At 33.4% G+C, this 14780-nt stretch overlaps 1 protein-coding gene across 1 annotated transcript; it reads left to right on the top strand.

Moving 5' to 3' along the window:
- The first annotated feature begins 1454 nt into the window (after nt 1-1454).
- Nucleotides 1455-9485, top strand: ODAM (odontogenic, ameloblast associated). Its single transcript, XM_025386213.1, has 11 exons — nt 1455-1518; nt 1616-1657; nt 2199-2246; nt 2849-3082; nt 3501-3548; nt 5416-5520; nt 6364-6411; nt 7168-7239; nt 7670-7831; nt 8067-8125; nt 9087-9485. The coding sequence occupies exons 1-10, from the start codon at nt 1468-1470 to the stop codon at nt 8094-8096; spliced, it is 840 nt and encodes a 279-aa protein (XP_025241998.1). The 5' UTR covers nt 1455-1467; the 3' UTR covers nt 8097-8125; nt 9087-9485.
- The last annotated feature ends 5295 nt before the right edge of the window (nt 9486-14780 follow it).

Genomic DNA, 14780 nt, shown 5'->3' with positions numbered 1-14780 from the left:
ACATCATGCTTTATATTTATTAAATTACTTATTTCAAGCAACATGATCATATACAAATACATTTCGTAGACACATGGAAATTTAGCAATTTTTTACAGATTGCATTCAGTAAGTAGAGGGAGATCAACGGATGTTTTCAAGGTCAAACCTAAAGGAAACTAACCCACATTTACTTAGCCCAGCATTGAAGAAGCAAAGAATTCTGCTAAGTAGGCTTTGGAGTTTTGCTTTTCAGACCTGTGTCTTCTAACAATTCTGTATTTCGCCCTTGAAGTAAAAATGATCACACATTTATCCTTGACTTTACTAAAGGCATTAACTTTTATTCAGTTAGGGTATCCAGTTTTATTCAATTAGGGTATCCAGTTTAAGAATTATAAAAGAAAGAGTAGAATAGAATTATTCTAGGAGAGTTATCCTAGGAGAGTTACTCATAACCAAACCAGAAGCCAGAAATGATCACAGGAAAACATTTCTCAGGGGATAATTTAATAACATTACTGAAAGTGTGGGAATCCATATACCACCTAAATGATTAGGAAAGAGGTTATTAGCTAAGCCATTGTCTGAAACCCACTGAATCACTGGTCCTTTTGAACAATGATTGGTCCTTTTTTTCTAAAGATGAGTTTTAAAATTTAAGAGAAGCACTAAGGAGCAGAGCTGAAAGAGGAAAAGATCACAGATCTTGCATGGTTCAGATTTTTCTTTATAGGTCCAGGAGTAAGGTAAGATATCAAATCTTTGCTTTTATAATTTGAAGAACCAAAATCAGTGAACTCTGCAAGATAGATTATCAAGTTCACCCTAAATGCTTGATTAGGTCAATGATTTGAACCAGGGAAGAAAGTTTCACATCTAGAGGATAAGAGAAATATGCTTAAACAGGTTACACCATAAATCAACATCACACTTTAATTTTATACTCTATTTCCGTAAATTACAAAAACATTGACTCAGTTGCTTAGTTCTAATATGTTATTCTTAGACTACTAAGTGGAAATTATCTGGTTTTGGACTGGTATTGTCAAATCTCTATTGAAGTACTTTCAACATAGACATTAAAATTGTTATAATAATAAGTCCCTAGTTGGTTAGCCCTAGTCATGACCTCCCATGGTCTGAAGGGCCTGCTCCTCTCCTTGTAGGGCAGCACCAGGAGATCATCTTGTTCGTTAATGCATTCAACCACATCATATGTCTCCAAATGAGTTTTTTGTTCAAGCTAAAAGGACAAGCAAACAATTTTGTTTTTTATAAACAGCTTGTCTGAGAGAAAATAGTTATATTGTAGAAATTTACAAATATAACTTTTTAAATTTTAAATTCCAAAATGTAAGTAAATACTATAGAATTCACCCAACTATTCCTTTGATTGAACAATACTAATTATTTTGTCATGAATTTTAAGTAAAGTCTTTATAAAGCTAAAGATCACAACTTATTTTCTAGATATATCATACAAAAATGAAAATTATAATTCTTCTTGGATTCCTGGGAGCCACATTGTCAGCCCCAGTAAGTGATTTTATGGCACTACTGATCTCATTGTGTTAAACCTTCAACAATCCCTTCTTTTTACTATTTCTAATTTCTTTTTCATTTTTACTTTTAGCTTATCCCACAGCGTCTTATGTCTGCCAGCAATAGCAATGAGGTTAGTTTAAATAGTTAAACAATCTCCTCCTTTCTTTTTAATGGAAATCAAGTGGGAAGAGATAAATGTCGTCATTTGGTTTATACTGTGTTCCTCTCCACTAGCTTTTATGTATATCCAAGCACATTTCTAATGTTCATGTTTGATTGTATAATAGGTTACCTGTAAAATATTATTCTACTTCCCTTGCTTGATTGTAAATTCTCCAAAGGCACATACAATATTGTTTATACCTTTTTGTTCTAATAACACCTAATACAGGTGTATATAGGTGTTTAAAAGCATAAAATGACTAAACCACTGGAATGAGCTAACGTTGTGCAATCTCAGACCCAACAGGGGAGAGGTTGCTAAATCCAAACCTTGTTTTAAATCTAACTTCTAATCACTGTAATTCAATGTAAGCCTAGTGAGAAAATGTCTCACTTCTAACAAGAAATTGAGCAACCAGCTGTGACTTGTGCTATATTTATAGTAAACATTGTTCTTACTCATTTTAGCGTGTAGTAATCTTGATTTCATATTATTTTTCCTTTTCTAGCTACTTCTTAATCTTAATAATGGTCAACTTTTGCCACTACGACTTCAGGTACCTCCATTTCAATAATTACTTTATGGGGAACATTTTTCTATTGCTCATTTCTTATGTTATTTTGTATGAAAACAAAATGTTTCCTGATCCTATTTCTGAAATCTCAATTTTTAATGTTATGAATTTGTCTCATATATTCTAGTGGCCATTTGTTTGAAGGTTAAAGTAAAAACTGTAATTTGATTAACACTTATTTATTGAGAACTTGGTATATGCCAGGCACTAATTCTCACAACTATGAGATAGTTAAAAGTAATTATTTCACACAAAGTCATGCCCAGTTAACCAGTAACAGCAGGTTGGGGGGGCTTAGGGTTAAGGTAGGGGAAAATACACAAGGTTTAAAACAAGTCTGGCATATGCAGATGTTGTGCTCTTCTATCAACCTTGTCCTGCCCCATATTTCTCATGGCCGTCGGGAATTTAGCATTTGCTTCACATTATTTGCTTGGTTCAAAATGAATCAAGATCCTGTCCTTTTTTATATTGCAACATTGGAGGCATAGAAATTGTATTTTGTCTCTTTCTTGCTCAGGACGGACCTTTAAATTCTTTTTGGCATGAAGGGAACATGCTTTCTTTCTTTTGTGTCTTTTTAGGGCCCACTTAATTCATGGATTCCACCTTTCTCAGGAGTTTTACAACAGCAGCAGCAGGCTCAAATTCCAGGACTCGCCCAATTCTCTTTATCAGCTCTAGACCAGTTTGCCGGACTGTTCCCAAATCAGATACCCTTCCCAGGACAGGCCAGTTTTGCCCAAGGAGCCCAGGCAGGCCAAGTTGACCCCTCACAGGCTCAAACACCGCCTCAGACACAACCAGGCCCCAATCACGTAAGTCAGGCCTCTCTGATTTTGTTCTGAGGAGAGAGAACTGCATGTTGAATTTGGCAATGAATATGAATCAGCTTTGAAATAGGCAGGGGTTTTTGAACAATATTTTTTCTCATAATATGTTTCTACCATCACTGTAAGTTCTTTTTTATCTGATTTCTAAGATGAAAAATATTTAAATCAGCTACTCTAGGATACAGCAACAAACCAAAAAAGTTAAAAACAAGTCTAGGATAAGATAGGAAAACTTCAATAAAAGGCAGTTTATGTTGCTGACAGCACATGTAACACATGACGTTTTGTCATGGAAACTTGCTAACAAATGATAAATTTATATGACTAGCTCTATGAAAAGCAGCTCAGAGATTTTAAATAACAAAGTCAAACATACATTTTTATATAATTCTTTTTTTGGCAGGTGATGCCCTATGTGTTCTCCTTCAAAATGCCTCAAGAGCAAGGACAGGTAAATGGATGTAACAACACTGACCATAGAGATGGCTACATAAACTCTCCACAGCGCTTTCTATTTCTAGCTCTGACTCCTATAGCAGGGCTCTAAAACCTATATAATGATATCACTGTCTAGATAACATCATTGCTGGGCCAGTATCAGTTTGTTGATGTTGGGCTCACTTAACAACTCCTTAAGAACAGGCAGCTAAGAGGAGTCTCCAGGACCCCTGAATTTCCAGGGCATTGCTATGTTGAGAGTAAAACAGCTCAATAAGCCCCAGGTCATGTCCTCTCTGCATCCAAAGTGCTGGAAGTTGGGAAAAACCCAAGAGAAATACCATGAACTGACTTTATCCAACTTTAAATTTTGCTAATGAAGGAGATGCATTAAGCTGATAATATATATGATGTAGAGATAAGAAACACTTGCCTATGTTATTTGGCAGTTACGAAATTCTGCTCAAAATATTTTAGGCTTCTTGTACATTTCCAATTTGAATCCATATTACAATCAACTGGTAATTATTTCCATTAAATAGGAGAATCTTTTAAAAGTGAATGCAAACTAGTATAATCATCACATTAATAGGGAAAACCCTATAAATATCAGGATTATTAATTTTACAATATTCTGGATTCAAAGAAACGGTATTATAAATAAATTATATTATTCATCAGCAGAATATTGGCCTTTTCATAAAAAGTTACAGTGTTTGGCTCTACTGTAATTATAACTATATAACTTTGTCCCACATCCACTCCCATTACAAAACAAAAATTACCTCTAGACATTATCTCATTCTATGACATAAGCATTTAGAGAATTAGATGTATAACTAGAATTACTTCATCTTAAGAATCAAGAAACCTAGTCTTAATGAGATCAATTTCCCGATCCCATTGAAAGTAAATAGCTGAGTTGGAATGTAATTGTCCTCCCCTTCTGTCTCCTTCTTTAACCACTAAACCAGTAGCTCTCCACCCTGGCTTTACATTATAATCTCTGCTGGTAATTTTGAAAATTACAAATGTCTGAACCCTATCCCGATGAATCAATGCCCCATGAATTGGTCATCTTCTAAAATGCTCAAATGTGATTTTGATTCTTAGCCAGGATTAAGAATGCTTGTACAAAATATAATCCTTCTGAAACCCTAGTTATTTTATTTAACTCTCATGTCTAAAACAGTCTCTTACTTTATGCAAATAAACAAAACAGCATACAAAAATTAACATATGTACTAAGATTTTCATTTTCTATGAACATATACACATATAAACAGACACAGACATATAAGTAGAAGGCAATAATATAAATGGAAGCCACAAGGTAACGTAGGTGGTGAAGTTTCAGATGATTTTGTTTGTTACTTGTCTATGTCTTGATTTACCAAATATCCTAAAATATATATGGATTATTTCAATAAAGTGGCAATTCTTAAAGTCAATACATTCATAGCATTTCATTTAATATGGCAGAATGTCTAATACCACATTCTGCAGAATGATGATTCTCAAAAATATAGGGAAAGTGCTGCATAGGCTATCTTTCACTTAGGTATTTGCAAAGTAATTTGTATATAAAGTTTCCGAGATGTCCTTTGGAAAAAAAAAAAAAAAAGCTCTTTTGCTTTCTTCAACCCACTGTTTCCTAAGTGTGTTTGACCAAGCAACCATAAAAACCAAGTCCAACATTACCTGGGATACAAGCTGTTTCCACAGTTTGGAAAGGGATGCTTCATCTGTTTGCTTTGTATTTAATCATATAAAGCTGCTAGACATAAAACAGCTTTTGAATAAAATTGACATTAGAAGATAAAAGTATGTCCTATGCTGATGTAATGGAATCTCTTGTATCCTTCTCTTTTTACAAGTAGATGTTTGAATACTATCCAGTTTACATGCTCCTACCCTGGGAACAACCTCAGCAAACAGTTCCTAGGTCACCTCAACAAACAAGACAGCAGCAGTATGAGGAGCAGGTACTGCAAATGTTTTATTTTAATCTTAGTAGTTCCACTTGAAAATAGAGCAAATAAGGTATGTTACCATAGAAAAAAGTTTCTGAATATATTTAATGTGAACACTCAATAGCATGAAATGGGCATAAGAGGGTAGATACAGTGTTCTCTGCTATAAATCATTTGTGTAAACTTATTTGTTAATATTCCAAGGCTGGATTTTTAACCAATGACGTCAGTAAGTGGACTTCAATAGAATCAAGGTCAAAAAGCTGAATAACCTTGAAAAATGAAGTTTTCTCACTAAAATTTAGTATCATCCACCTTTCCACATATGTGTGAGTGGTTACTATTTAAAAATAATAAATGACAAAAATATTAGCTACCTTGATGAAAGATATATTTGATTACTGGATTTTGAGATACAATTAGATACCATTATATTGAATTTTGTGAAAGTGCAATAAATTTTTTGAATTCTAACATAAATTCAGGTGGCTCATATATAATTAACATCCTTCCTGTTAGAATGAAAGTGTCTTTTATATAGTTTAATCGTAACTCTAAAACCTGGCATTACAAACTACAGAAAACTCAGAATTATGCTTTTAAAAACTGGTAGTATTAATTGTAATTGTCATGTTGCTTTAAAGGGAAAGAGACAGTTTTATCCTAGAAATGATATGGTATTAAAAAGATTCTTGCTAATTTAAAAATAATTAATTTTTACTTACTGGAACATATAAACTTTAAAAATGCTTTTAATTTATATAAAAAGATATATAAGTTTAAGTAATCATTTACTGTAAACTTGTGACAAGAATAATCACAGAAAATATGATACTTTTTTAAAAAATCTGACAGATACCATTCTATGATCAATTTGGATACATTCCACAACTAGCAGAACCTGTAAGTAAATGCATATTTTTCATTAAAAAAAAAATTTTGAAACTACTTGCTTCATTGTTTACTAAATATATAAATGCGATTCAGCCAATGATGACCAGAAGAGCACCTCTAATTGAACAAAACTGTATATCCACTCAATACAAGGAGGAGAACACACATGTGGGGAGTCTTGGGTGTCTTAATAGGAAAGTATTAGAATGACTTCTCACACGATTTGGGCTTCTTTTAGGTAATTTGGGAAAGAATGCAAAGAAGTGGTGATTCACTCTGGAGTAGCTATTTTCAAAAGTAGGGTAACTCTGTGATTATTTTAAAAGCTCATTCCTCTAAGGCAAGGATAGCGGAGCAAGGCGAAAGCTTTAATGGGTAAAGAAGCATCAGTCGCTCATATTAGCCAAGATGCGAGAACACCTGGTATTTTCGTGACTTGTATGGTGACCTTACTTTAGACAAAATTTTGAAGTTGTCTTGGTTTTTTCCACCCCGTCTGATGTTAGTGTTCTGTAGAATTGTTTATGCTCAACAGGTGAGCACCTGGTCCTAGTAGAGAATGTTAGAAAGTAGCACTTCCAGAGCAGACGCAGAGGTGAGATGTCAAGCCGTTTCTCTAATAGCAAGAATTAAACTATTATTTCTGTTTTTAGCAAAATAATTTAATAAGTTTGGGAGTGTTTTACTACTCTGGTACTCTGGGTGGCCAAAGAGCATATTTTCATAGATCACTGATTTAGACTTTTAAAACTTTTTTGTTTTTAGGCTATACCAGGAGGACAGCAGCAACTAGCTTTTGATCCCCAACTAGGCACAGCTCCTGAAATTGCTGTGATGGTAAGATTCCTTACAACACCTTGCCAGCTACTGGAAATCAACAATTGACAACTTACTGCACTAACGCTCATTTTAATATCATCTCTGTTATAATTCCATCAATAATTTTTGCTGCTTCTTCTTCTTACAATATTTCGCCAGTGAAGATTCAGTTTACTCTTACTCAGTTCATCAATATTTTTGAGTATGCTATACCAGATACTCTTTCATGCACCTTTATTTAAAAGCAGATATTAAGAGACAATTAATGTTTGCTGGTATATATTCATGGTCTTTTATGTAGCTTACAATTCAAAAAAGCTAATAATAGAACTTATTTTTTTAATGTAATGCTTGTGTTACATCTCAGTCCTGTTGCTTTACATTCTTCCCAATTTTGGCCTTCTTGTTGAACTTATGACAACTTTATTTTCATTCTCTTTCTCTATAGTCAACAGGAGAAGAGATACCATATTTACAAAAAGAAGTAATAAACTTTAAACATGACAGTGCAGGAGTTCTCATGCCCTCGACTTCACCAAAACCCAGCACAACCAATGTTTTCACTTCTGCTATAGACCGAACTATTACCGCAAAGTTCCCAGAAGAGAAGGTAGAGTTATGAAAACTTCATTTTATGTAAAAAATATTGTCTAATGAAAAAATACAGTGCAAAAATTAGTGCTTTAATTTATAGGACTTAGTCATGAAATTAAGAAGATAACTAATGAAAAATATGTGGTCTTAACTCTGAATAAGGTGGCCGAAAGTTATTTTTGATAATCAATCAGAATATAATTTAATTTGAATTTAATAAGAGCTTCTTATGAATGTCCTTTTCTCACTAGGCCAAGACTGATAGTCTAAGGGAACCATGAGAAGTTGCCCTAATCATTCAGAGATTTGGGTAGGTATTTACCAAAGTCATGCATTAGGTGCCATGACAATTCCTACATAAGAAGACAAAAGATAAAAGTTGTCAGAGGAGCTAATGGAGTTCTTACCAAAGTAGTTATAAAAATAAGTTAACTATATATACTTACAAAATTAATAGTGAATATGGACTTCAACAGTTTTTAAAAACAAAATTAAATTTTGAGAATCGTGTCTGCCTATACTATAAGCTTGGTATACTCTCTGAAAACACGAATACTAGATATGCTAGGTCGATTATAAAAGACATTCTATAGATACTCTATACAGACTCAATTATCCCAAATCATCATTTCAATTTGCAAGCTAAACATTGTAATAATTCCAATATGTGTATTAGTTTGAAATAAAATAAAAATCTCAAAATGATAAAGAAATTGTACAATGAAAAGAAAATTTCAAATTCCATGACTTTTATATCAGACATAATCTTGAACTAATTACCTGTTTTAATCAGCTTTGTTGGCTATGAGGCTACAATAGGAGTTTGATAGAAGGGCAGTCTGGGAACAGCACCAAAAATTAAAAACGTACACTGAAAAGCAAACAATTTAACCTGAAGGGCAAACTAAAAGACAAAGTTTGTGAAATCTCCTCCCTGCTGCCATGAGCCTCTTTTGATCTCTCCTTCCATAAAAATGAGCACTCAGCATTCTTCAGATGAAAAATATCATAAAAATACAACTGAGTGAATAGTAATAATACCTCTTTAGGAAAGCCTCCTTACTAATGTACAATAATGTACAAGGCAAATCAAGTTATTCAGTAAGAAATACTAAAGAGATTTCAGTATTTTATGGCCTTTTTTCTGTATGTATGAAAGCCAGTGAAAGAACAGCTTTCTATTTCTTTAATAAACAATTCGTAAGGTATCTAAGACATTTTATGCAAAGCAGTCCAATGATATTAAAATGCTTCTCTATTATATTTTTCAGGGAAAAAGATGTGGCCGTGCCTTGGATATAATTTTAGGCTATTAGCTAATGCTAGTATCAGTTCTTTGGAATACATGAAATATCTTGATTCTTCTCCTAAATTTGTTTTTACTTATAAATGTTATTAAACTCTTTAAATATGTCATAGAAAATAATAAAATCATGTAATGAGTCTTGTTTTACAAAATTATATGTATTTTCAAATATCCTATCATTGTATAAGCTGGAATATAATAACACTGAGAATAAAGCTAGTATCATTAAATTAATTGGATAATTGCATTAGTAAATGATGCCTCTGGAAAATGGTAGTTCCCATGAAAATAAGTATATTGTCATTGGATGGATGATGAGTGTTGTGTTTGGAACTGATGAAGTAAAATATGTATCTAGATTTGACACGTCATCTGTTTATTTCTCTCAGGTCCATTCAGTCAGCTTCCTTCTGAGACATTCTCATGACAATCAAAATTATTCGGTGGCAGATATCATAAAGTGCTTATTCCTAATATGACACAGTTACATAGAGAGGTGTCTGTCCTTACTCAAAAGGGTAGGAAAGCGTATGATTGTTTGGGGGAGGCAGCATCCTGTAGAGACTAAGGTAGAGATTGTGAGTTTCATCAGATCTGGCTTTCAATCTAGCTTTTAATCTTCAGCAAGTCACTTCACTTGTATGAGTGTCACCATTTTTAGGTATAAATTGAAGATAACACCTTTTACAATTTCTGAAAGAACTACATGAACTAACACATGAATATACCTCACTCATAAAAATATTATATTTTTCCCTTCACATGTGAATATGAAAGTATTTGTATGTTTAACTTATTTTTTCAACTTTAGACTATCAGCTGAAATTTTTAGAAAATAGGAAAATTGGTATTCGATATAATATAGATGTGTGTGTTGATGTGTTTGAGTAAGTGTATGTAAAACAAAAAAAATGAATGAGTTAAGTGAATGAATAAATGAATGAATGAATATGTATTAGGTGGTTTCCAATAAACTTGGTGAGCATTCCAGGCTTTAAAGTAGATCACAATTCCTAGAATCTTACCTGTTTCAGCATTTAGTAATGTTATGACCCTAGAATCTACTACTTGCTTTTTGGAAGAGTAACCCAATACTCATCCATTCTACTTTCATTTTATTCTGCATCCTTTTTCCCTAAATTTATGTACTGAATGAATATAATTCTGGGCAATTGACTGATATCTTAATATTAGAAATGACAGAGAGACTCAAACAATAATATGTCTGGTAAAAAAAAATCAGGTATTCTGAAGCTATGAACCTTGTACACAAAATTCCAATAGTTTACAGGATCAAGGAAAAAAATACATGAGGTAATTCATACTAAAATCTCAGAATACATCCTGGAACATAGTGAGTACTCAGCTTTTCTCTTTAATGAGGAGAATAAAAGGAGTGATCAGAGACTAAAGAGGAAAGATAAGTGCAACATAATAATTCAGTTCAAGAGGGAACAGTGAAGAACTCTGAAAAAAACTATAAAACTAAGTAGCAAGTTATAAGAAACTCAAAAGTTTGGCAGTATGAGGGGCTATGATAATAAATACTTTGAAAAAGATGTGATAATTTTACGTGTCTACTTGGCTTGGCTAAAGGATGATCAAATAGCTAGTAAAACATTATTTTGGGTGTGTCTATGAGGATGTTTCTGGAAGATAGCATTTCAGTTAGTAGACTGAGAAAAGAAGATCATCTTCATCAATGTGGGTGGGAATCATCTAATCCACTGAGGCCAAAATGGAAAAAAAGGCAGAGGAAAGGCAAATTTGCTCTCTCTGCTTGAGCTGGGACATCCATCTTCTCCTGCCTCAGACGTTGTAGCTCCTGGTCTCCGGCCTTTAGATTGGACCCAGAATTTACTTTGGATTTGGACTGGAACAATTTCACTGACTTTCCTGGGAGCTTGCATATGGCAGATTCTGGGACTTCTCAGCCTCCATAATCATATAAGCAAATCTTTCATAATAGATTTCTTTCTATATATCCACATAAAAGTATACCTCAGTGATATTGTGGGTTTGGTTTCAGAACACTACAAAGTGAATATCACAATAAAGCAAGTCATATGAATTTGTTGGCTTCCCAGTGCTTATAAAAGTTGTGTTTATACTACATTATAGTCTCTTAAGTATGAAATAGCATTATGTATAAAACCACAGTGTATATACCTTAATTAAAATATTTTGTTACTAAGAATGCTAGTGAAGTGAGCACTTACTTGCCGCAAACATTCAATATGTAAAAAACACAAAATCTGCAGCCAGGCATGGTGGTTTACACCCGTAATTCCAGTGACTCAGGAGGATGAGGCAGAATGATTGCTTGAGGCCAAGAGTTCAAGACCACCCTGGGCAAGAGAGCAAAAAAAATGTCTCTCTCAACAAACAAAAATGCCCTTGAGTCCAAGAGTTCAAGATTGCAGTGAACTGTGATCACACCACTACCTTCCAGCCTGAGTGACAGAGTGAGACTCTGTCTTTAAAAAAAAAAATAGATAAAATCATAATAATTTTATAGAACACAAAATCTGTGAAACACAAAGCAAAGCATAATAAAATCAGGTATACCTGTATATCTTATTGGTTTTGTTTCTCTGAAGAATACTGACTGATATTATGGAGATTATACAAATGTAATATTACATATACAAGAGCATAAAGTAGATAAATACTACATAAATAAAGTAATGCAACAATAAACATTAACATGAATGTTGGCTAGGCACAGTGGTGCACACCTAAAATCCCAGTGCTTTGGGAGGCCAAGGTGGGAGGACTTTGTAAGGCCAGGATTTGGAGACCATCCTGGACAACATAGCAACACCCCATCACTAAAAAAAAGAAGAAGAAGAAAAAAATTAATGTCCAACCAAACATACTAATTTTCTTTTTTTTTTCCAGGCAATATTAATAAGACCTTATTACTCTGGATAGTTTTATATTACTCTGATCCAATTGAATGACTCAAGACTTGAAAATAAATCACCTAATCTTTAACTATTCAGTACCCAATCTGTTACAGAAAGACGTTAACTTTTGTTTAGCTCTTCAACTGCAACCACCAGTTTAAATACCTGAATACTGCAATCACCATCAGTGAAATATTCCACATTTTCAAAATATTATATAAAGGAACTTTAAATTCTATCATTTTTGTTGACAAAGTTAGAAAGAGTATAAAGTTTAAGGAAACATCATCAGAATACATGCAGAGAACTGTAGTTTTTATTTCTTTTACCCCTGGCGTCCCAATATCCCCTTACTCCCAGCCTCATAAGAAAAGGGCAAAGCAGGAAAAGCTGTTAGATTTTGAACAGGTTTTGACCAGAAAAGTTTTATATAGAAAATTTCTCTAAAATCAGCTTTGCTTACATTTGGTAATTCTCAAAACTTTCCCTACCAATAATTCTCCACTGGATGTTTCCTATCTAAATAAAACAGCATTAGTTCAAGAATGAAATATAGACTAATACAGGAACAGAAAACCAAACACCACATGTTCTCACTCATAAGGGGGAGTTGAATAATGAGAACACATGGACACAGGGAGGGGAACATCATGCACAGGGGCCTGTTGGGGGTGGGAAGCAAGGAGAGGCGAGAGCATTAGGACAAATGTCTAATGCATGTGGGGCTTAAAACTTAGATGACAGGTTGATAGGTGCAGCAAACCACCATGGCACATGTATACCTATGCAACAAACCTGCATGCTCTGCACATGTATCACAGAACTTAAAGTAAAATTTTTAAAAAAGAATGAAATATGGAATCCAGGCATGACTTCACCTCCTCCATTACATCTATATTCAATCTATTATCATAGCCTAATAGAGTAATACTTTCATTTTAAGTGTATAGTGTGAAAAATGTATATATTTTGTAACCATCACCCCGTCAAGATACAGAACATCTCCAACACCCCATAAACTTCTTTCGTAGTCTTCTCTAATCAATCTAGTCTCCCCACTCTCATGCCAAGCAACTATTTTCATATTTCAATCAACATATATTAATTTAGCCTATTCTGAGTTTTTATATAAATTAAATCATACATGATGTATTCTTTTGTGTCTGGCTTCATGATTCATTCATTTTATTGCTTAAGTGGTATATTACATTGCATTAATATATGTCATTTTCTTCATCCATTCTCCTGTTGTTGAACATTTGAGTTGTTTCCAATTATTGGATATCAGAAATAAAGCTGCGATGAACATTCTTGTACACTTGTTTGTAAACACATGTTTTCATCTCTTAAGTAAATACCAAGACATAGCTCTAACTCAAAGGATATGTATATGTTATGAGAGACTGTTAAATAGTTTCTAATGTGGCTCTTCCATTTTATACCCTTATTAGGAGTATATAAGAATTCCAGTTCCTCTAATTTCTGAGGCACAATTATTATAGAATTGTCTTTTCTTAAAATTGTTTTTATAAATTCCTCTTTTGTCACACATCCCTTAAATGTTAACCTTCAAAGAGGTTGACCTCAGTCGTCTTTTCTCCTCTCTCTCAAAAAATCGCTGCATAGATTTTTTTAAAAATTGCTGCATGGCTGGAAATCATCATTCTCAGCAAACTGTCACAAGAACAGAAAACCAAACACCGCATGTTCTCACTCATAGGTGGGAACTGAACAATGAGATCACTTGGACGCAGGAAGGGGAACATCACACACTGGGGCCTGTTGTGAGGTGGGGGGAGGGTGAAGGGATAGCATTGGGAGATATACCTAATGTAAATGAGGAGTTAATGGGTGCAGCACACTAACATGACACATGTATACATGTGTAACAAACCTGCACGTTGTTCACATGTACCCTAGAACATAAAGTATAATTTTAAAAAATTGCTGCATGAACATTTCCATTTTGACTTTAATAGGATTTATAAAAAGGTACAGGCTCCTAAATCTGTATCTCAGCATATTTACAGTCTCATATATTAAATAGTTCTGGATTCTGTGTTTTATTTTAAAATGTTCAAAGAGGCATCTCATGGTTTTAATTTGCATTATCCTGATGACTAATTGTGTTATATTTGTTTCTATGCTTATCAGTCATTAGTATAACATGTTCTTTGAAGTGTACTACTTCTGCATATAGCTTTTAAATAATTTTTAAAAGAAAAAATATATTTACTTACATATTTACCAATTTCAGTGCTCTTCCTTCCTATAGGTCTGAGTTTTCATCCACTATAATTTCCCTTTTATTTCAAGAAATGTCTCCAAAATTTATTTGGTTTGTATCTGATGGTTATAAATTCCCCCATTTTTTATTTATCAAAAAATGCCTTTATTATGCCCACATTTTGTAGACTTTTTTAAAATATAGAATTCTAAGTTGACTGATTTTTTTTTCTTTCCTCACTTTAAAATTGTTCTAACATTATCTTCTGGTCTCTGTTGGTTTGGATAAAAAATCAACTGCCATTCATATTGATGTTCCCCTGTATGCAGTGTATCTTTTTCTAGAGCTGCTTTTATGACTTTCTCTGTCTCTTTGGTGTTCAGCAGTTTGACTCTAGGAGACTTAACTGTGGCTAATTTTGTAGGAATCATATTAGGTGTGCACTTTGCTTTCTGAATCTGTGAATTGATTTTGATAAAAATTGGAAAAGTTTCATCAGTACTTCTTTGACTATTTTTCTGTT

Source organism: Theropithecus gelada, chromosome 5, assembly GCF_003255815.1.
Source record: "Theropithecus gelada isolate Dixy chromosome 5, Tgel_1.0, whole genome shotgun sequence".
Classification (NCBI taxonomy): domain Eukaryota; kingdom Metazoa; phylum Chordata; class Mammalia; order Primates; family Cercopithecidae; genus Theropithecus; species Theropithecus gelada.
Note: the sequence above shows the minus strand (reverse complement) of the source record. Positions and strands in the feature narration are given on the sequence as shown.